Source organism: Dipodomys ordii, unplaced genomic scaffold (assembly GCF_000151885.1).
Source record: "Dipodomys ordii isolate 6190 unplaced genomic scaffold, Dord_2.0 Scaffold2, whole genome shotgun sequence".
Taxonomy (NCBI): Eukaryota; Metazoa; Chordata; class Mammalia; order Rodentia; family Heteromyidae; genus Dipodomys; species Dipodomys ordii.
The window spans coordinates 10,587,494-10,609,867 of NW_012267218.1; the positions used below are offsets into that span (position 1 = coordinate 10,587,494).

The 22,374-nt window shown below is 48.4% G+C and overlaps 1 protein-coding gene across 1 annotated transcript in view; it reads left to right on the forward strand.

Annotated features, from left to right (window-relative positions):
* The first annotated feature begins 4,400 nt into the window (after nucleotides 1–4,400).
* Ttc7b (tetratricopeptide repeat domain 7B) overlaps nucleotides 4,401–22,374 on the forward strand; it is a 187,813-nt gene continuing 169,839 nt past the window's right edge. The window contains exons 1-2 of the mRNA XM_013017608.1: nucleotides 4,401–4,550; nucleotides 8,514–8,682. Coding sequence (XP_012873062.1) covers nucleotides 4,401–4,550; nucleotides 8,514–8,682 — 319 coding nt within the window. The remainder of the gene's footprint in view (nucleotides 4,551–8,513; nucleotides 8,683–22,374) is intronic.

The following is a 22,374-nucleotide window of genomic DNA, read 5'->3' on the forward strand; positions in this document are numbered from 1 at the left end:
CTTCAGCTCAAGGTGAGCGCTCTACCACTTGAGCTACAGCGCCACTTCCGGTTTTCTGGTGGTTTATTGGAGATAGGAGTCTCACGGTCTTTCCTGCCCGGGCTGGCTTTGAACCGCGATCCTCAGATCTCAGCCTCCTGAGTAGCTAGGATTACAGGTGTGAGCCACCAGCGCCCGGCCTGACTCTTTTCTTGCCCATGAATTCTGAACTGGGAGCTCTGGGGTCTGATGGGTACAGGCAGAGCTCCGGGGTGGGGGTGCGTTGGGACACCAGCACCCTCCCTCCATCATTGGGCCAAGCCATCATTATCTTTAATTCTCTGCCCTGGTTGGGAGAGGAAGTGGCAGGGAATTTCCTTCCTTCCTTCCTCCCTTCTTCCCTTCCTCCCTCTCTTTCTCTCTTTCCTTCTTTCTTTCTTTCTTTTCTTTCTTTCTTCCTTTCTTTCTCTTTCCCTTTCCCTTCAGAAATCAAAGTAAAGCATACTTTGCTTGGAAGGCAAATTGGAGTCTAGAAAATTGAAATTTTTCAAAAGTTGTTTTTTGCAGCCAAGTTAGATTGTAAGCTCTTTGCCCAGAGTGGACAGCTCTTTCTGGAACAAAGGTGATGATCCTTACCTACTGACAAGACCCCCGACCATCCCCTCTTCCTCTCAGCACTCCACTGACAAGCAACTCAGAGCCCTCAAATGACTAAGCAGTGACATGCCTTTGCCTATTCTGTTCCTTTTCCCCACATTTTCCACCTATCATTCCTCCTGAAAGCTTTGTTGTCTTTTTCCCCCACTCACCCGGGACCTTGAGCACCTGTCTTTAGAGCCCAGGTGGGGTCGAGACTGGCCCTCCATTAGCAATGGGCTGCTTCCTAATTCTGAGGGAAAGCTTTCTCCGAATGCAGCTTTATCAGGATTCCCATGTGTTCCTGCATCCAGACTCGGGCTCCTCCCCTAGCCTGGAGCACTCACTGTAAGAGTAGGTTTTATGCTTCTCTTTAACTATCAGCTTCTGTTTAAATTGCAGTTGTACACACTTAGTACAAAAAGCAACAGGTCAGAGCAACTGCAGAGTATCAGTTGGGTCCTGCAGAATTCCAGGTGGAAGCCATTGATCTTGGGGAGTGCTGTTGGTAAGGTGTTGGCATACAAGGGTTCTCAGCTGAAGCCTATTTCTGCCTTGGGAGCTTTGGTGAAGGCATCAGTTTGGCCACTGTGACAAAGGTCAGAAGAGCAGTGACTTCAGCAAGAGTAAGGGAACGTTAATGTTTCATGCGTAAGAACTCATGCAGCCAGAGCAGGGCTTGGAGGCAGCTCCTGACTGTTAAGGACCAAGGCTGCTATGGCATGTTGCTCTGCTTCTGTCCCAGGGTTTAAGATGGATGCCCTACTGTCTCCCATTCCAACAAGGAAGGTAGAGAGACCTGACGAGTGGGCCCACTCTGAAGCAAGGAGCCAGCCCTTGTTTATGTTCCAAAGCATCTGCTACCAGGGAGCCTGGACCAGGACCAGTGGAGTTCTTAGGGAATGAGTACTCAGGACAGCTAGCAATGCCATAGCAGTTCAAGTACCTCGGCCTGCCACTGGACCCACTACCTACTAATTCTGGTACAAACTCTGTGCCAGACATTGTGTTCAGCTGGTCCTTCCTGCTTCTCCCTTAGGATCTACAGAGCAGCTGCCTGTGGTGGACAGGGATCCTGCAGTAGTAGGGATATTTTGGCTTGAGCATGAGGTGAGAGGCCAGCAGTGGGTTTGCTGAGTGGTGACGAATGGTGTCCCCCAGATACCCACCTGTGCTGGAGGCCTAGCACAGTGACCTGTGGGCGTTGGCTAGGACAGGGCTGGGACCTCTTTTCTGTGCTGAGGGCTCCGGAGTCATTGTGCATCTCTCTGTTCCAGCCTTGTGCTGGGCTTGCTGACCCACTGTGCTCTCCATGTTCTCCAGGAGCTTTGCTTTCCATTCTTCCTCCTGTTCCCTCGGCCTGCTGTGTCCTTTGCTGTGTTTACCAGCCTAGCTCTGCTCTTCATCTAAGGCCCAGGTGTGTCCCACTGGGTGCCTGTTCCCCTCTAGGGATGTACTGGCTTGAGTCCATGGCCCAGATGGCAATATGGTTGCTTTATCCGTCGGTACAGAGACTGGGTAATGCGCCCTATCCTGCAGTGGGAATGAGTAGCAGGAGCCCAATCTTTGCTCATTCCTCCTGGGTCCTGAATTCTGTTCTGAGTAGAGACCTCTAGATACAGGTGGAGGATCTTGTAGCAGGGAGGCAGGAGAGTGAAAGCATGGGAGGAGATGGGGGAATCCTCAGTTCAAGGAGAAGTGCCCCCCAAAAGGCTAAGGCTTAAGTCACTGGGCCTGAGTCATGCAGTGAGAAACAGATTTAAACCGAGGACTCAGAGCTGCATTCTCTGTTTTCTTAATTTTAATTTTTGGTGCCAGTTCCAGGACTTGAACTAAGGACTCACACTCTTTTTTTGGGGGGGGGTTTGGTCATGGGGCTTGAACTCTGGCCCTGGGCACTGTCCCTCATCTCTTTAACTCAAGGCAAACACTCTACCCACTTGAGCCACAGCATCACTTCCGGTTTTCTGGTGGTTAATTGGAGATTAGAGTCTAACAGACTTTCCTGTCCGGGCTGGCTTTGAACTGGAATCCTCAGATCTCAGCCTCCTTAGTAGCTAGGATTAAGTGTGAGCCACTGGCACCTGGCATGGCCAAACACTCTTGCTTAACTTTTTTGCTCAAGGCTAGTGCTCTACCACTTGAGCTCCACTTCCAGCTTTTTGGTCGTTAGTTGGAGATGTGTCTCATGAACTTTCCTTTCCAGGTTGGCTTTGAACCGTGATCCTCAGATTTCAGCCTCCTGAGTAGTTAGGATTACAGGCATGAGCCAATGGCACTCAGCTCTATATAGGTGTTTTGGTGGTTCTATCTTTATAGGTGATGATCTGTGTCTGTCTGTCCTCTCTAGATATTGCCACATTGTCCTGTAGTGTTGAACATTGCTGTGGCTGCTGATTTTCTCTCCATGTATATAGAATTTGCTCTTTTTTTTTTTTTTTTTTTTTGCTCAGCAGTCTACCTTGGCCCTGTTCTGGGGCTGGTTGGCCCTTCCCAAGATTGCAGATCTCATCTCGAAGACTTTTTTTTTGAGTGGTCATGGAGCTTGAACTCAAGGCCTGGGTACTGTCCCTAAACTTTCTTGAACAAGGCTAGCACTGTACCACTTGAGCCACAGTGCCACTTGCAGTTTTCTGGTGGTTAGTTGGGAATAAGAGTTGCATGTACTTTCTTGCCTGCACTGGCTTTGAACGGTGATCTTCAGATCTCAGCTTCCTGAGTAGCTAGGATTACAGGCATGAGCCACTGGTATCCAGCTAAGAAATTATTTTAGCTTCACAGGAAATTGAGCCGTTCTGAGGCACCTGGGCCTGGCATTTGGGGTGAACTGATGAAGAGACATAGGAAGGACTCCTGTAGTGCTTGTCTTTGGTAACTCCTCAGTGATTACTGTTTGAATTAATTGTAAATTGCATGTACAACAGGCAAAGCTGTTCTCCCCTGTGGGACTAGATTCTTAAATCCAGATAAAGGCGAAGTCCATTTTTACTACTAGTTCCAGCTGAGGTCTCTCCTGCACCCCAGCAGTAATTGTTCCCATGGGTTAGAGACATATCCTTCTAGACCTTTTAAAAAGGCTTTATACTATATTATAATTATGTTCTGTCCACCACAGGATTACAGACCACACACTGGTGCATGAACTGTTCTGGGTTCATTTATAGAAGAACTGCTCCTAAAGTGAGCTTGTATTGCAAACTAACAAGTCAATGTAGACATTCACAAGGTGGTAACTACTTTATGTAATGAATATACTCTTAAAAGTGAAAAACAAAGCAAAAACACTTCCACACACATTCTGAGACATCAGGTGTGTTTAGTTTTGACTTTTAGACAGAAAGACAGCGTGTGTTCAGGTCACCTGACGCAGACCACAGAGAAGCACAGCTCGCTGCCCCCCTCTTCAAGTTCGTCATGGTGGGTTTGGTGTGGGTTTTACTGGTTACTGTGTCTTATCCCAGGAAAGCTTTATTGTCTCCTTTCGGATCTTGAACTCTCTCCTCTGACTGTAAGAGGTTCCCCACGTAGACCCCCCTTAGACAAGGTTCTAGAAGGGCCCTGAAGGCCCTGAAGCATTGGTGCAAGGGTCCCGAGGTCTTGGTGTGGGGGTCCCGAGGCCCTTGGTGCGTGGTCCTGAGGTCTTGGTGTGGAGGTTCCGAGGCCCTTGGTGTGGGGGTCCAGAGGCCCTTGGTGCAGGGGTCCTGAGGTCTTAATGCAGGGGTCCCGAGACCCTGGTGCTGTCCCCTGCACAGACCATACCTGACTCCCTCTTTCTTGCAGATGACATGGCAGAACTCCTCCTGGGGGAGGCGAAGCTGGAGCAGCACCTGAAGGGGCACCCCCTGCGGCAGGGGGCCAGTCCCCGAGGCCCCAGGCCCCAGCTGACTGAGGTCCGCAAGCACCTGACGGCAGCCCTGGACCGGGGGAACCTCAAGGTATTGTGGGCCTCTGGGATGAGCGGGGACTCCGGGGCGTGCTGGTGTCATCTCTGGACAGTGTGTGGCTGGAAGGAGCTCAGGGAGGATCCTCTAGGCTGGCTGACCACCTGAGGGGCTGAAGCCCAAAGGGGTCTTGGTGAGTCTTAGTGACATCCTCCTGAGCCAGGGCACTGCTCTCCACGGATGCTCCAGAGGCCCCTCAGAGCTCAGCTCGATGCTTTACCCTGCTCTGGGAAGGAAGGAAGTCAATCAGGAGGTTATTAATGTACAATTTCCTGCCTCAGTCATGTTGCTGACCAATGGCTGCTGTGGTCCAGAGCTGGTGCCAGCAGACCTGGCACCTCTTCAGTGTGGTGGGAATCAGGAACTTCCCCAGGGTCCTCATCTCCTGGTCCTGGCATCTCAGGAGCTGCCCTTCTGCTTACCTGCTCTGTTTTCTGTCTCCTTGTGTGTTACTTCTTCCTCGTGGTGACCCTACCCCTCAGTGTCCACCTCTGCTTCACTTAGCCCACTCGTTCGTGCTCTGGCCACTTCATCCTATCCCCTGGATGCTTCCACTGCACTTCCTGCTCTCTGAGGTCACTTTCACTGAGATGGCCGCCAGCATGCCAGCCCTTCTGGCTCATCTTGTGCAAGGCTCCCTCGCTCCCAGTATGAGTTTTCCCCAGAGGACAGGCAGTCAGTCTGTGGTTGGAGCTCTGGCTTCTTTTCCTTTCAGTTGATGACTTGCTGCTGTTTGTCTTCTCTTCCTGTCTTCCAGGCCTCTGGGGCTACTTCTCTGGCCTTCACTCTTCTCTGACTGCACGCTTCCCCTCCTCCCCCCTGAAAGCCAAATTTTCTTGGGCTTTACCTTCTGCATCTGTACTACAAATGTGTGTCTGCTTCCAGCTTGCCATGTCATGCTAGGGGGTTCAGTTTCTGTGGGTTTGAAAGGAGTGAGGTGTACCTGACCCTCCCAGCTTCTATGTGCTCCAAGCGGGGAGATTTCATTGGAGGTGTTCTCTCTTTGTCGTTGGGACTCCTCATTGTGTTACAGTTGAGGTCATGGTTCAGTCAGGGAGCACTTGAGCATGTAAGCTCTTCTTAACCGAGGTGCTCTGCCTGACCCTGGTGGTGGCTGTTGATCAGCAGGAGAGGGGGCGATGGGTCCAAGGTCCATAGGACACAGGGACTGCCAGGCACCACCGAATGTTTTGCTAGGAGGTGTGAGGCAGTACCTGCATGTTAAGGAGAGCCCTCTTGCTCATCTATTTCTCACTCCTAAACTCCTACTTTCATCTTGAAAAATGAGCCAGTTGTTTCACCAGTCATTGGGGGGGGGGTCTGGTCGTGGGGCCTGAACTCTGGGCCTGGGCACTGTCCCTCAGCTCTTTAGTTCAGGGCTAGCGCTCTACCACTTGAGCCACAGCGCCACTTCCAGCTTTTTTCTTTTTGCTTATGTGGTGCTGAGGAATTGAATCCAGGGCCTTGAGCATGCAAGGCAAGCACGCTACCACTGAGCCACCTTCTCAGCCTCTGGGCCTCATCCTTTACCAACAAGATGTTGGCAGTATAAACATTGCATTTTAAGGTAAATCCCACAGTTTGAGTCCCAGTGCTGGATGTGAGAGCTGCGTTGTGTTGGGAAGTTACCAACCTCTTTGAACTCCCTGTTTCTAAGTTGGGTATCTCCTATGTTCAGGATTGCTCTGAGGCTCAAATGTAGATGTTCTTTAAAACTGTGTCACCCTAGCGAGGTTATTGACTGGTATGTCATTGTATCTACCTAAGAATTTCTCTCTTATTGCTTTTTTTTTTTTTTTGGTGCCTGTCCTAGGTACTGCCCCTGAGCTTGTTTTTGCTCAAGGCTAGCACACTACCACTTTGAGCCACAGTTGCCTATTTCATTGGAGATAAGAGTTTCAGGAACTTTCCTGCTGGGGCTGGCTCTGAACTGCGATCCTCAGATCTCAGCCTTCTGAGTAGCTAGGATTACAGAAGTGAGCCATTGACACCTGGCTTCCACTTGCTGTTTTTTGGCTTCTTCTACCTTATGCAGGATGTTCCAGAGTTGCACAGCTTTTGCCTGAATGTTGCCCTAGTCACCCTGGCCAGTGTGAAACTTCCTCATTCTCTGACCTTCAGCCAGCATGTTTCAAGTGACCCGAGGCTTGGTGATTGAAAGAGCATTGGAATAGGAGATGGAGAACTTGGCTTTCTGATTTAAGACAAGAAAATTGTGCTTGTCTGGAGCCAGGCAGCCTCTGTCTCTCACCACTCAGCAGTGGAGTGGCCTTGGCCTTGGCTCCGCTGCTTCCGCTCTGTACAATGCCTTGTCTGGACTCACCCAGGGAGGCCTCCCAGGTGGCCATCCTGTGTCTCTGGACTTGTAATTTCCTCCAATCTGAACGTCCATCTGCTCCTTCAATTTCCTTTTCCCTTTCTTTTTTTTTAACAACTGATTTATTGAATTGAAATGGTTTTGTACAGCTACTAAAAGAGAATTTAAAGAAAAAAAAGAACTTTTTTGTGGTAAAATACACGTAACAGAATTGTTTAGCATCTTAACCATTTTGCAGTACACCGTTCGGTGGCTTGATGTCTTAGATGTTCATCTCCAGAAATCTTTCCTCTCCCCACACCACTGTGCAGCACTGGCTGCTGTGCTGCGCTCTGCCTGGTCACGGCTTCAGGTGGGCACTGAGAGAATTCGCCTTGGTTGCTTGCTTAAAGGAGAAAGGTATAGGAGAAGGTGATGCGTCTCTTTCTTCACCTCGCTGGCTCAGTGTCTCTTCTCTCCCCAGCAGATGAGGTATGGGAGAGGAAGGGCAGAGGTCAAAGCCGGGGGGCTGGTTTGGGGGAGCCCCAGGGAGGGACCTGGAGGTAAGTAGCTTCACAGGCTGGAATGGCTGTGGGAAAGATTTGCCCCTGGAAAGCAAACAAGCTGTGGCTCTCCACCCATCTGGAAAGCTTCTCCTGGGGTTGTTGGGTTCCAGCCCCAGGGCTTTGGCAAGATCCTTCCTTCCCCTCCCCTTTCCCCCACCTCAGCAGAGCGTATTTATCTTTCCTCATTCCTATGTTGTGCTCTGATGCTCATGTTCTACTGATGCTCATTTTCCACTGATGCTCATGTTGTACTGCGGAAGCATTCCTTCTGTTCTGTGTCCAGCCCAGTCCAGGAACCTGAGGGGAGCTGCAGGGGTTGGTTGGTTGGTTGGTTTTGTTTTCTTTTTCTTTTCTTATTTATTTATTTATTTTGGATCCGGTCGTGGGGCCTGAACTCTGGGCCTAGGCACTGTCTTTCAGCTCTTCAGCTCACGGCTAGCGCTCTATCACTTGAGCCACAGCGCCACTTCTGGCTTTTTTTCTTTTTGCTTATGTGGTGCTGAGGAATCGAACCCAGGGCCTCATGCATGCAAGGCAAGTGCTCTACCACTGAGCCACCTTCCCAGCCCCTTGTTTTGTTTTCCTACACAGTTTTATTTAGGTAGAAGTGACCAGCCATGCAATTCATCCATGTAAGTTATAGAGTTCCGTGGCTTCAGTGTGTACAAGAAATTGTGCAGTCATGACTGTGATGAATTCTTGGACAAACAATAATCAAATGTGGTACCATTAGCAGCCATAGGCATACACTAAATTTCTTTTTGACTCTACAGATTTGATAATTGGTATTTCATGGAAATTGGGTCATATGTGGCCTTCTCACTGAGTATAATGATTGGGAGGTTTCTTTTATGTGTCACTACTTCACTTTTATTATGACTGGGTAATACTCCATGTTAGGGCTCTTCCATTTTGGTGGACATTGGGTTGTTTGCATTTTCTGGCTGTTGTGACAACACTGCTATGAACACTGCACAAGTTGTCCTTTGGGGAGCTGTGGGGTTTTACCTCACCAGATGGCTGGGCCGCGAGGGGGCAGCACATGTAGTACTATATGAACATTGTTTTCTTTGTCTTTTTTTGTTTTCTTTCTAGTCAGAATTCCTACAAGAATCCAATCTGATCATGGCCAAGTTGAATTATGTGGAAGGTGATTTTAAGGAAGCTCTGAACATCTATGCCCGGGTGGGCCTCGATGACTTGGCGCTGACCGCCGTCCCTCCATACAGGCTGCGGATGATTGCCGAAGCCTACGCTACCAAAGGTGAGCCTGCGTGCTTTGCCTTCTACGCATGCTCCTTGGGGCTGGCACAACATCCCGTGGCTGACTCCCGTGCCCTTGGCTTGGTGGTGGACTTGGGTATTTCCAGACCAGCTGCCTGGGTCGGCCCATTGCACATATTGGCTAATTTTTAGCCTAGCAACACATTGTTTCCTCAGAGCCTCAGCGTTGCAGTTACCACTGGAGTGAACCAAGGGCAATTATTTTGGTGAGGTTTCTTGAGAATTAAGTGTGCATCCGGAGCAGGGCTTATTCTTGGCCTTGCAAGTTACTACACAGCATATCCAGGGACTTATATAGTCAACTGGCCACAAGATGGATCATCGTTTTATTCACTGACGCCCCTTAGGTTAACAAAGGCCGTTGGGTTGTTCCATGACAATCATGGTACTAGTCAGTCCTCCTTGGTTAACTGGGTTCCTGTTCACGGGACAGAAGAAAGTGTACATCCCTAGGGCCATGGAAGTGCTCGTCAGGCTGTGTGAGAGGAAAGGTGTGGCGTGTGCATTGTGTGGCACATCTTATTGCCAGCCCCTCCTCTGGAGCGGGTACAATCATAGCCACTTCACAGAGTTACGTATGTGGAGCCCTTCACACCGTACTGCACATACCCAGCGCTCAGGAAGTGGGAGCTTCAAGCAAGGCAGCCGGTGGTGAACGCCAGCGATGGTGACACCTTCCCAGGGGCAAGAAAAGCATGTGTAGACTTCCAGGATGAGGGGCGCTTGGGACTGGACATCTTGAGACCTCAGGAAGTGAACAGCCAGAAGCAGTTTCTCTACTGCCTGCCACCGGCTGTGCACTCCTTGCATTGTGGCTGCCCATAGCTGCCTAGGGTCCAGGGTCCCTGGGTAGCCCCATTGTCCAGGTCAGCAGGCTGCCCATGTGCAGTAACGGCTTGAGGTGGCCCAGCCTGTCTGATCGACTATCAGTACTGAACAAGAGGCCTGGCCAAGGTGCACTTCTTAAAGGTTTGGTGACAGGCTTGATGGGTTTACCCAGTTCCCTGGGGATCCTCAAGGACTGCCAGGTTCATCTAATTAATCTTTAAATGCCCCTGTGGGCTAGGAAAAGATGCCATCGCTCTTGACAGGCCCTTCAGGCAGGTTAGTGGGCTGTCCCTGGGGTTCTGGGAGCATCTGCCTCTGTTTGTGTCTGAGATGTGGGGTGTGCTGGAGGCTCAGGCTCAGACACAGCTGTCCTCCTCTCTCTTTCTCTGGTGTTCCCAGCCTCCCACAGACTGTAGGGATGTGTGTGTGTGTATGTGTGTGTGTGTGTGTGTGTGTGTGTGTGTGTGTGTGTGTATGTACTCGTGCATGTGTGTTGTTTGGGAAATATTCTGGAATGAGAGCAAAGCTTCATTGGTTAATTTCTAGTCACCCTGTTGACCTGGGGCATGCTGGATATGGCAGGAGATGATTTGTTGAGCGGCGGGGGGACGGGGACGGCTGTGTCCCTGTGTAGCACTGGAGCGCAGGTCTAAATACCAGTCTTAAGATGGCAGAATGGAGGAAGACTCTACAGCTGGTGCTGCTGGCTCAGTTTCATGGCTACCATGAAAGATGGGCAAGAAGGACAAGAGACTTGGCCCCTGAGTTTGTCCCTCATGATAGGTGGTTAGCATCAGGCTCCTGCCACAAGTATGCATTTGGCTCACTTGCTGTTCCCAGGATGTGGCAACCATGTCATTGTGGTAAAGGTTCCTGGATGTTAGTCTAGTGTTCTGGGAGCCATTACTTCTAGCCTGCTATGGTCAGGTACGTTTGCTGTGTGTTTATGTGATGCACTGAGCCCTTGTCCCTCACTCAGCCTCTCGTTCTCACATCTATGGGGCCATAGAGGGGCCAGCTGATATAGCGCCTTCATATTCTCCACAGATATTCTCTTTTTCCCAGAGAATATTCATGAGGGTGCTGCTAATGCCCCCTTTCCCTTCTCCCCTCTTAAACCTAAGTAGAGAAACTGAGGATGGGAGTGGAAGATCTGGGGAACCTGTAGCGGCTGCCATATTAGGTCAGTCAAGAGTGGAGAACTTGGCTCTGGGACAGAGGTGGAGGGCAAGACAGCCAGTAGCCACAGACATTCTTCTCCCATGGAAAGAACTGGAACAATAAGACGATGACCATTGTCCGTACTGGACTTAGATATGCAGGACATGGGCGTAGCTGGAAGCTGTGTGCCTTCCTGAGATGGTCTCTCTAAATAGCCTCGATATAAGCCTCACAGTGATAAAGGGACCCAAATCCATCCACCAGGTGAAGCTGGCAGGGCAGCTCCGCCCCCCGCGGGCACTTCCTCCACCAATCCCCAGGCCTCAGTTCTCATCAGCAGCTGGCAACTGGGGCGCGCACTGCAGCCCATGCCAGGGGAAAAGAAGCCATGCAGGACAAGTGGGAGCAGCGCGTGTCAGGTCTGCTCACGGTTCTCCAGTGAGATGGACTTACAAGACTGTAGCCACCAGACACCTGCAGGGAGGAGTGAGAGACTGCAGGACACGTCAGCCGCTGGGCAGGGATGGGCATCAGGGCTTTGTCTCTGATCCAGTTGGAACTGTTGGAGGATGCCAGGACAGAGGTCAGCAGCACATGGGTGGGAAAGAGGCATGCAGGGCCACAGGAAGAGGGCGGTGGGAACCCGGAGAGAGCAGGTACTAAGCTTGCTGCCCAGGTTGCTCCAGAAAGTAAATGAAGGAGACATGAGCATCTCTTGTACAAATGCTCTCTCTTCCAGGGTGGAAGACTGTTCTAGAAGGGGGAAGGAACTGGGCCAGGGAGCCAGGGGCAGGGCAGGATGAGAGGTTGTAGACAAGTGGAGAGGCAGGTTCTTGTAGGAAACTCTTCTGCCAGGCTCCATGGCTTTGGTGAGCAGGTGAATGGGGTGACAGTCCTGTCTGCACCGTAGTGTTTCCCGTCATCGTGGGGAACGAGTGCATTCCCAGCACTTAGCACAGTGCCTGGCACATCACAAGCACTCACTTTTCCTTATGCCTTTGGGGCTGAGCCTAAGTAGAGGCGCCTTTCAGACTCCCCCGGGCATCTCCAGTTGTGGGGTAGGGGAGGTGCTGGCTTTCTTCCGTGAGCATGTCGAGGCAGGGGACCTGCCTTTCCCATGCAGAGCTTGGCATCATTGAGTTGGAGGGAATTTTTTTAGGGGAGCATCACCTGGAGACTGCAGACTGGAGGGGCTCCTTAGGGAAGAGAGAAAGAACGCTCTTGATGTTGGAGTATGGGCATATCCAATGTTGAGGGTGCTGGGAGGCATTCTCCTAGGAGGATGTTGGCAGGCGGGGCTTGGCCATGTGTCCTGGTCCTTACCAGCCTTGCCCAGATGCGATCTGGTAAGATTTGAGGTCTTTTGAGTTGGGCCTTGGGTAACTGCCATAGTGAGCTGCCTGCTGAGGCCCTGGCTGCTGGGAAGGACGCTCAGAGGAGGAGAAGCCATCGGTGGGCCAGGCCCCAGGGAAGAGGGCTTGTATCTGCTGCCCAGGCTTCCCCTACCAGCCAGGAGCCTGGCCTGACCTCCTGTGCTTCTCAGAACCATGTGTACATGGGGCCAGCAGTGAGGGGGTGGTGATGAATTCTGAACTGCTCCCCTTGGAGAATCGCCCATCTCAATGCATAGAACTGACCACTTACTGCCCCTTGTGTGTGTCTGGCTGTGCTCAGAGAAGGGATGGAGGGAGAGGGCTGCCCTCCACACCGGGCGCTCAGATGAGGCACTTCTCTTTAAACAGAGGACCCACCTCTCAAAGCATGTGCAGCTTAGCTTTGTGTCTCCACATACCTACAGGCCTAAGCTGAGCATGCTCGGTCTTTAGGCCAGGAGACCTGAAGCATCGGCCACAGAATGTTTTGGGAAGAGACCCTCTGGGAATGGTGCCCTGATTTCTACCAGGGCAAAGTATGTATGCACCAGCACTACAGAGACAATTCACTGGTGACCGGCATTTATCAAGCATTGCTCAGTCAGTTCTGGGCTCAGGGATGGTCTCCAAAAACAAACAAAGTGACATGGATATTCTTCATGTGATAGGCACTTACCACTTGAAGAGTGTCATACTTCCCAAAGGCTGTCACAGATTTTCCTCCCATGCAATAGGAAGCTAGAGAGTAAGTGTATAGCTAGCTGCTCTTTTCTCCTTAGGACTAATTCTGTGTGTGTGTGTGTGTGTGTGTGTGAGTAGCTAGCTGCTCTTAGCTAGCTGCTCTTTTCTCCTTAGGACTAATTGTGTGTGTGTGTGTGTGTGTGTGTGTGTGTGTGTGTGTGTGTGTGTGTGTGTAGCTAGAATTTGAACTCAGAGCTTTGTACTTGCTAGACCAGCATGATACTGCTGAACATAGCTGGAACTCTGCTCTTCCTATGTTCATGTGCCCCGAGAAACACAGGACTGTGAGCTCCACAGTCTGTAGAAAATTCCAGTCTCCTAGGACAGGCCTAGCTCCTCAATGGTAGGGGAAGGGCTAAACTCTAAGGGCACTGTATTTCAGGAAGAAGATGAGACCCTAACAGGGTAACTTAGGGAATGAGGCTTCTAACAGAGACTTTGCTGTTTTACTTCAAAGCTCATTTTTTCTATTCTGGAATAGAATCTCTGGCATGGACTCCATCCTCGCGTCCGAGAACTGGGCGTGGTGGATTGGCTCTAGGCTGCCTGTCTCCCACCTGTGCCCAAAGTATGTGAGGGGGGAGAAGGGGGGGTTAGGGGGTGGAGGGGAGGGGCACAGGTCCTTTCTGCTGCTTCCCTAGGCATGGACAGATGGAAGGATCTGAGCCAGGTGACTCCTTTGCTGGCTTCAGGCCCAGCACGTCTACCTGGACTTGATTTGGAGGCTTCTCATTCACATGTGCTGGTAGGAGCTGCCTGGGGTGGCCCACTTTGGGGTTCAGGGTCTGCTGGGGATTGTAGGAAGGTTGAGCCAAGGTGAGTTACCTTGTCACACTCTCGCCTAGCCCCAGCCAGCTGCTTCTTAGGTAAACAGCTGTGTCCGCTGCAGAGGGTGCGAAGGGGGCCGTGAAAAGCAGGGCTTTGGGGCACCAGGCCACAGTCTGTGCCTTTGGCATATGCAAGGGGGTGCGGGATACAAAGAATGTACGGACGATTGACCTCAAGCCAGGCTAAAAACTATTGGGTTGGATACCATGGCTCATGCCTGTAATCCCAGCTGTCTGGGAAATGGAGATTGGGAGAATTGCACTATGAGGCCACCTCAGGCAAAAAGTTGGCAAGACCCCATGTCATTCAATGGAATTGGGCATAGTAGTGTGTGCCTGTCACCCCCTACATGGGAGGCATACGTGGGAGAATTGCGGTCTAGTCTAGTCCAGGCATAAACAACATAACTAAAACAAAAAAGTCTGAGAGCATGGCTCAAGTGGTAGAGCACTTTAGAAAGTACAAGGTTCTGGGCTGGGAATGTGGCTCAGTGGTAGAGTGCTTGCCCAGCATGCCTGAAGCCCTGGGTTTGATTCCTCAGCACCACATACACAGAAAAAGCCGGAAGTGGCGCTGTGGCTCAAGTGGTTGAGTGCTAGCCTTGAGCAAAAGCAGCTCAGGAACAGTGCCCAGGTCCTGAGTTCAAGCTCCAGGACTGGCATAAATAAAAAAATAAACCAAAAAAGAAAGAATTCACACTTGACCACTGCCAAACCAAACAACAACAACAAAAAATCCCTTTTGTAGTTCTGCCAAGATGTCTTTATTTGTAAGTTAAAAAAATACCAACCCCAAGTGATCTGAGTGGCAGCTGGATTTGGGGTTCAAAGACACACATTCTTTCTCTCTGCTTCTTGGGGCACCTTCTCTCCAGTTCCCAGCGTAAGCTCCATGTCTGTGGAGCAGCTCCAGACTCTCAGACTCAGCCAGGTTCTAGGCCGAGGTACAGCAGCAACGCCTGCCGTGACCCATTTCAGCCCGGACGGAGGTTCACAGTAGCGGCTCTCCTCACCATGCCCAGCCCCCTCGGTTCCCGGGCCCCTGAGAGGCAGCTGGGCAGGGAAGGATTGCTGTGGACGGGCCCTGGCCTTGGGAGCAGGTGAATGGTAGAGGCATGGAGCCTCGAGGGCATCAGCTCTGGAGTATGGAGGACTCTGGAGGAAGAAGGCCTCCCCATTCTGGCCTCAGAGAATGGGAAGTAGACAGTGGACACTACACAAAGTCCACATCCACAGGTTTTAGCAGGATTCACATCCACTTCACAGAGAGGAAGCCATGTGACCAGGGACTGAAATGAGCCACAGCAAACCTTTCCCCTCTATAAGTTGGTTTTTTTTTCAGACATTTGCTAACTAATGCAACCTGTTGCCTTCCTTTCTGCAGTATGAAGGCCCAGCTTCCTATCATTCTGACCAACATCTAGGGCTGAGAATGTGGCCTAGTGGTAGAGTGCTTGCCTAGCATGCGTGAAGCCCTGGGTTTGATTCCTCAGTACCACATACACAAAAAAAGCAGGAAGTGACACTGTGGCTCAAGTGGTAGAACACTAGCCTTGAGCAAAAGAAGCTCAAAGACAGTGCCCAGGCCCTGAGTTCAAGCCCCAGGATAGGCTATAATAATAATAATAATGATGGTGATGGTGATGATGATGATGATGATGATGATGATGATGATGATGATGATGATGATAACATTTGCTCTTTTGTTGTATGATCTCTATATTGTATTGGCTATTTGGAAAGGCACTTGCATATGTTACTATTATAGGCATGGGCTGCCCTGAGGGGTGGATGCTTGGCTTTGTGTCTGTGGAGCCCTGTCTGAAGGGCAGGTGTGAGCTGGGGGATTTTGAATGCACTTGTCTGAGACACTCCTATGCCGTGAGAGGGGCCAAGAGGTCCAGCTTGAGGTGAGCTGGGGTTCCAGCTCCAGCACGCATGCTCTTTCTGCTCCACGGAGCTGCCCTCCACGGCAGCCGTGGTTCATTTGGAGTGGGCCTGCTGATGTCACATGACACCAGTGGAATGTGTTCCGATTCCATTCTGTGACATGTAAGTAATTTCATTAGTCACTTTACAAAACAAAAAAACAAAAACCTACTCTCAGAGTCCTGGAAGACGAAATAAGACAGAACAGGAAGATGCTTTGGAATATGTAGACGTGGTGAGTTTAAGGGGCTTTGTGTCAGGCGTGGCTGTGTGGCCTTGGCCTCCCACCCATCCTGACAGCCCAGGCCCACACCGCTAGATGTGGCGCTTCTACCTGTCCCTGGGTACTTCTCTTGTCCCCTCCCCTACAGTGATATTTTTTTTTGTTCTTAATATAGACACGACACATGTGCATTATATAAAACCCAGCCATGCAAACAAATCAAGAGAACTTAAAAATAACTGTTTCCCACTCCATGGCCGCAGGTGCCGCTAGCACTTCCGGCATCTTCTCCAGACCTTTCCTGTACTTGCCGTATGTGTGAATTTTAAAATAAGAATGGGAATTTTTTTTTAAAACCACGTATACTCTTTTGTGAGCTGCGTTTTCCCCTTGATCAGAGATCTCAAACATTTTCCATGATGGTAAATATATTTTATTCATTTTTAGAAGCGATATACTTTTTGTTGTATGGATGAGGTGTGATTTATACACTCCTGAGACAGATGTGGAGTTTTTGTTTTTTTCCATTGTTACACATGGGCTGTGGTGAACATCCTCCTAACTTGAGCTTTTGTGCTCCTTCCTCATGATATGCATAGGAGAACTTTCCAGAAATGGAGTTCCTGTGTCAAAAAAGAAGTCTTTCTGGATTGCCCTCTGGCTTGGTTGTCCGTTTTCATTTTGTCTTGGACACAGTACTCTACTGGGACTTAAACTCAGGCTTCCCACACTCAGCCTTTTTGTTCATTGCTGGTCCTCTGCCACTTGGGCCATCCTGCTCGTGTGGTGAAGGCTTGGTCCCCGCTGGCACCAAGGGGGGACATAGCAGAAGTGGGAGGGGCCTGGTTGTAGGAAGTGAGTCATCAGGGCCCCGGAAGGATCCACTTCTCTCTCCTCTCTGCATCTTGGCCACCCCAAGGTGAGCATTTCTGCTCTATTAGACCCTCTGCCATGATGCCCCCGTGAGAAGCCATGTGACCAGGAACTGAAAAGGGAGCCACAGCAAACCTTTCCCCTCTACGAGTTGGTTTTTCTCAGGTATTTGTTACAGCAGCAACAAGTGAACTAACACTACCTGTTGCCTTCCTTTCTGCAGTACGAAGGCCCGGCTTCCTATCACTCTGACCAACGATGAATGGAAGCACTTTGCCTTGAAAAATTAACATTTGCTCTTTTATTGAATGATCTCTGCATTGACTATTTGGAAAATAATGGAAAGATACTTGCATATTTTAATATATACACTTTCATTTAAGAACATTGAATATAATATCAGGCAACATACTACTACTTGAACTAGTTAACCATGGTTAAGGTGTGTGTGAATGTAAGTATATAGGTATGTATATATGTGTATGTATATAAAACATTTAAAATTGTATATACAATTTTAAAATTGTATATACAATGAGATTATGCTACATATATTATCCTTTTGTATGTCTGCTAGCACTGTGGCTTGAACTCAAGGCTTTGCAATATCTCTTGACTTGCTTGTTCAGGATTGGTGCTTTACCACTTGAGCCACATCTCCAGTTCAGCATTTTTGCTGAACTTTTCTGAACAAACTTTTCTGCCCAGGCTGTCTTCAGATCACAGTTGTCTGGTTTTCAACCTCTGGAGCTAGGATTCTAGATGTGAGCCATCAGGACCAGGCTGGATATATACATAATTTTTTTCTGTTCTTCTAGCCATTAAACAGCTTTCTATTTCCTCTTCCAGCTCCTGATAGCCATGATTTCATTTTTTAATCTATGATTTTGACTACATTAGGTATGTCATGTAAGTAGTGTCATGCAGTATTGTCTTTTTGTGAAATATATAATGTTAAAAGAATGGACATAGCTTGTGTCAGAATTTACTTGTATAATGTTACAGCCTGTGTCAGACTTTGCTTCTGTTTTAAGGATTAATAGTATTCCACTGTATGTATCTACTACATTTTCACTTAATTTGTGACCAAATATGTGATCCTATCTGGAAAAATGTCCCATGTACGCTGGAGAAAAATGCATTTACTGTTCTCAGGTAGTGACTAAATACGTCCATTAGATCTGATTGGCTAATGGTGTTGTTTCAGTCTTTTTTCCTACTTCCCTCTGTTCTGTTCATTATTGAGAGAAGCATTGACGTGGACAACTATTATTTAGAACTACATTTTCCTGTTTTTGAACTCAGGACCTGGTCACTTTCCCTGGGCTTTTGTGCTAAAGGCTAGTGTGCTACCACTGGAGCCACAGCTCCACTTCCAGCATTTGTGGTAGTTTATTAGAGATAAGAGTCTCCTGGATTTTCCTGCCTGGGCTGGCTTTGAAAGGCAATCCTCAGATCTCAGTTCCAGAGTAGCTACCAGCACCCATTTTCGATTGCATTTCAGACTTCTTTTCTACCAATTGATTGGAGAATTGAGATGAGGCATGTTTGTTGGGATCTGCTTCTTCCTATGGCTTTGTTGCTGTCCAAGCTCCCTTTCGTGTCGCATTGCGGGGCAGGGGTACTGGTAATCTGTGTACCTCAGAGTTTCCTCATTTCTCCTCTCTTTCCAAGACCAGCTTTATCAGATAAGGCTTCTTGACTGACAGCTTATCTCTTTCAGCACTTTACTTGTATTGAGCCACTACATTTTGTCCTCTGTTTCTGATGAGGTAGCTATTGATAATCTTGATTGAGAATCCTTTGTATGTGAAGAGTTGCTTCTCCTGTTTTTTGTCTTTCCTAAGTTTGATGATTTGGTGTCTCTTTCAGCTTACCTTATTTAAAGTTGGTTGAGATTCTTGGATATTTGTATTCATATCTTTCATTAAATGGGTGAAATCTTCGATCTTTGGAGGGCGCTGTTTGCTTACTTTAGCATAGATGTGCTTGTGCTGAACTAGCTGTAATCTCCCATGAACCCCCTCTCTGGAAGTTGCGAACCTTTAATAGGCTCTAGAGTTGCATAGGACAGATTGCACCTATGTCATTGTTGTCTCCTGGGCTTCCTACTCTACCATTTCTCAAGGATCCTCAGTTTACAGCTTTGTGTGTGTGTGTGTGTGTGTACTCTACCATCTCTCAAGGATCCTCAGTTTACAGCTTTGTGTGTGTGTGTGTGTGTACTCTACCACTCTCAAGGATCCTCAGTTTACAGCTTTGTGTGTGTGTGTGTGTGTATTCTACCATCTTTCAAGGATCCTCAGTTTACAGCTGTGTGTGTGTGTGTGTGTGTGTGTGTGTGTATGTGTGTGTGTATGCTGGTCCTGACGTTTGAACCCAGGGCCTGGGCATTTTCCCTGAGCTATTTTTGCTCAAGGCTTGTGCTCTAGCACTTGAGCCACAGCTCTACTTCCGGTTTTTTGATGGTGAACTGGAGATAAGAGTCTCACAAACTTTCCTGCCCAGGCTGGCTTTGAACCATGATCCACAGATCTCAGCCTCCTGCATAGCTAGGATTACAGGCATGAGCCACTGGTGCCTGGCTCTTCTGACCCCTTATATTTTAGCATAGATATAAGCTGGTGCTGGACAAATTTGAACAGGCATTATTTTGAATCTGTAAGTAAATTGGGGGAATATTGTCATCTTAACAATGAGTTCTTCTAGTCCATAAGTATGCCTGCCTTCATTTCAAGTGTTTTATAGTTGTTGTTTCTTTATTTACAAGTTTCCATTCCTTTCTTCACTTTGTTCTGTCTCTTATTTTTGATATTATACATCGAGTTGCTTTCCTAATGTAATTTTGAGAGTGTTTATTGCTATAGAAATACAGCTCATTTTGTAACCTGTATGCTTACAGAACTCATTTATCAGCTCTTATATATTTTTAAAAATTTATTTCAGGTTTTCTATATTTAATTTATCATGTGCAGATAAAGATAGTTTTACTTCTTTCCAATCTGGATCACATAGTTTCTTTTTGTGGCTTAATGGCACTGGTTAGTGCCATACCTCCAGTATGACATTGAGCAGAAGTCTGTCATGTAGGTAGCCTTACTTTAAGGGGAAAGCCTTCCACCTTTAAGTATTAAGCATGATGCTACCTGTTAACTTTCCATACGAATCCTTATCAACCTTAAGAAGTTTTCTTCTAGTTGGCTGTTTTTTTTCAATCACTAGATGTTAAGGTATTATCAAGTGCCTGACATTTGTGTGCTTCATTCTTTCAATATAATGTTTTACATTTGTTGAAGTCCATGTAAAACTCACCTTGCATTTTTGGGCTAGCTCTCATTTGGTTGATATCTATATCTATATCTATCTATACATATATATTTATAAAATCTGCATTATATGTAGCTAGGTTTGGTGTGCCAATATTTTGTTGAGGATTTTGACATCTGCATTCATGATGGATATTGGTAATTTCCCTGTGATGTCTTTGGCTTTGGTGCCCTGTAATACTGTTATGGGGTAAACCGAAATGTTCTCTCTTCTATATTTTGGAAGAGTATATGATGGATTTGTGAAAGATTATAGAGTTAATTATTTTAGGTCATTCGTATATTCACAATTGGTAATTCACAATTCACCAATTGAATCTGCTTAAGACTCAGCTTTTTTTGTAGCTCTTTTCTAGTTACTAGTTCAATATCTGATTACGATGTTTTCTTTTTTAAAAAATTAGCTTATATTAGCTATATAGGCAGATTGTATTGTTACCTTTCCACACATGTTTAAAAAGTATTCCAATTTCTCTATTGCCGTGAGAGATTTTTAAAGCCTTACTTTCTGTGTGGTAGAGGATTACAGGTGTGCACCACTCTGCCTGCCTACGTGGTATCTATGATTTGGAATCCCATGCTTCTTGATCATGGCAAACAGCCCTGGCCATAACACTAGTTGTATTTAGTTAGTTCCAGTTTCAGAGTTGATGACTTAAAAGATTGCCTCTGTTCTGTTGTTCTTCAGTAACAATTGGATGTCAATACATGTCCCAGCCAAGAGGAGGTAGTGGCAGGAAGCTGAAGGACAGGAGAGAGAAGCTAGGTTATTCCTTTCTTTTTTCTTTTTTTGGTTAGTTATGGGGCTTGAACTCGGGGCCTGGGCGCTGTCCCTCAGCTCATCAGTTCAAGGCGAGCACTCTTCCACTTGAGCACAGCGCCACTTCTGGATTTCTGCAGACACATTGTGTCCAGCTGCCATCACAGAAAGGCTCCTCTCTGATCTTAGCTCCTAGGCAATGGCTCCCGCCATAAGTTCTTTAAGATCTCCCTCCTCCTCGTGTCCCTCCCACCTCTGTGAGAGAATTTCTGCTATGCTGAATGCTTTCCCTCTTTTTCTCTTTCATTCTATACGTCAGATCCCTTTACTTGGAAGAAGTAGATGCTTTCTTTGTTCTCACTGGGTGTTAACAGACTCCAGTGATCCACCTAAAGCCTAGATTCCAAATATAGAGGGCAGCGTGCTATGGGGACAGGCTGTGTAGCAGTGGTGTTGGCGTGCAAGGTGAAAGAGGGAAGAACGAAGGTGACCCAGCTTTCATTTGAGCTCACTGGGCCGGGAATGATGCTTAACCATGAGGAGTGGAATTTCCTCAAAGAGAGCAGATTGAAGTTGAAATAGTAAAATCCGTGTCCAGTAGGGGGCGCTGTCCTAGAACCCATCGGAATTGTGGGGTTGCTGCTCACCCTGAGGGTTCCTAGGCTACTGGTTTCTTGGTCAGGATTCAGGAGCTGTAGAAGCTCATGCAGAGGACCTGGTGAGTGAGGAGGTAAGGACGGAGCTTGGAGCCTTCCGTGTCCACCAAGTACCTGGCCTGCCACCAGTCACCCTTCCTGCCTGGTATTACAGGGCCTGAAACACACAAGCATTGCATGTTAAGGCACATGTGTGTGCGCAGCAAAGGTGAGTAACATGGTTGGTGAAGGCCTGGGTCAGGACAAGACAAGCTGAAGCAAATGTGCCATGGCAAAGCCCACATGGAGGTAATCGAGTTGATCCTCCCCTAACCCTCTCCCGAAATGTCCTCTTTTCTCTTATGCTTGAAGCTCAGGTTCTCCAAGAGTCCTCCTGGTAACTACAGCCAGTCTAGGCATGGCCACACATTTCTCCAGATTTCTGCACAATATGTCCCAGTCTTGCCAGGCTGGCCACATGTCCTGTTGTGTCCCGCCCACACGCACTCCAGGTGCCTGCCCACTTGCCCACCCACCTGCTCTTTCCCCTTCCAGTGCACCCCCCCTCCAGCCTCCCTCCTCCCCTGCTCTGCTCCCAGCCTTCCATTCAGACCTTGCCAGCTCGGGATCCCCCCTATTTCTAGTCAGCACCACCTATTTGGTACTTGGGTTTTGTTTAATTATTTTCCATGGTATTTACTTCTCTCAGACTAGATTATAGACTAATTCATGAAGCCGGAAGATACAGGGCCAGCTCTGGGCCCCCCAGTGCTGCCTCTTGTCTAAGCTGTCCCTCCTGCACGGCACAAGGACTGTGCCTGCCACGTGGAGGGCGCTTACAACGAGACCACTCTTTACACATTTCCTCTGCTATCCGAGGGTACGCCACTGAAGAGAAACTGCCCAAGTTGCTTAACACTCAAGTAGCTTATGGAAAAGTGTGGGGTTTTCATTCTCCATGCCTCTTACGTTTAGATGACAATGAACTCTGGCCTG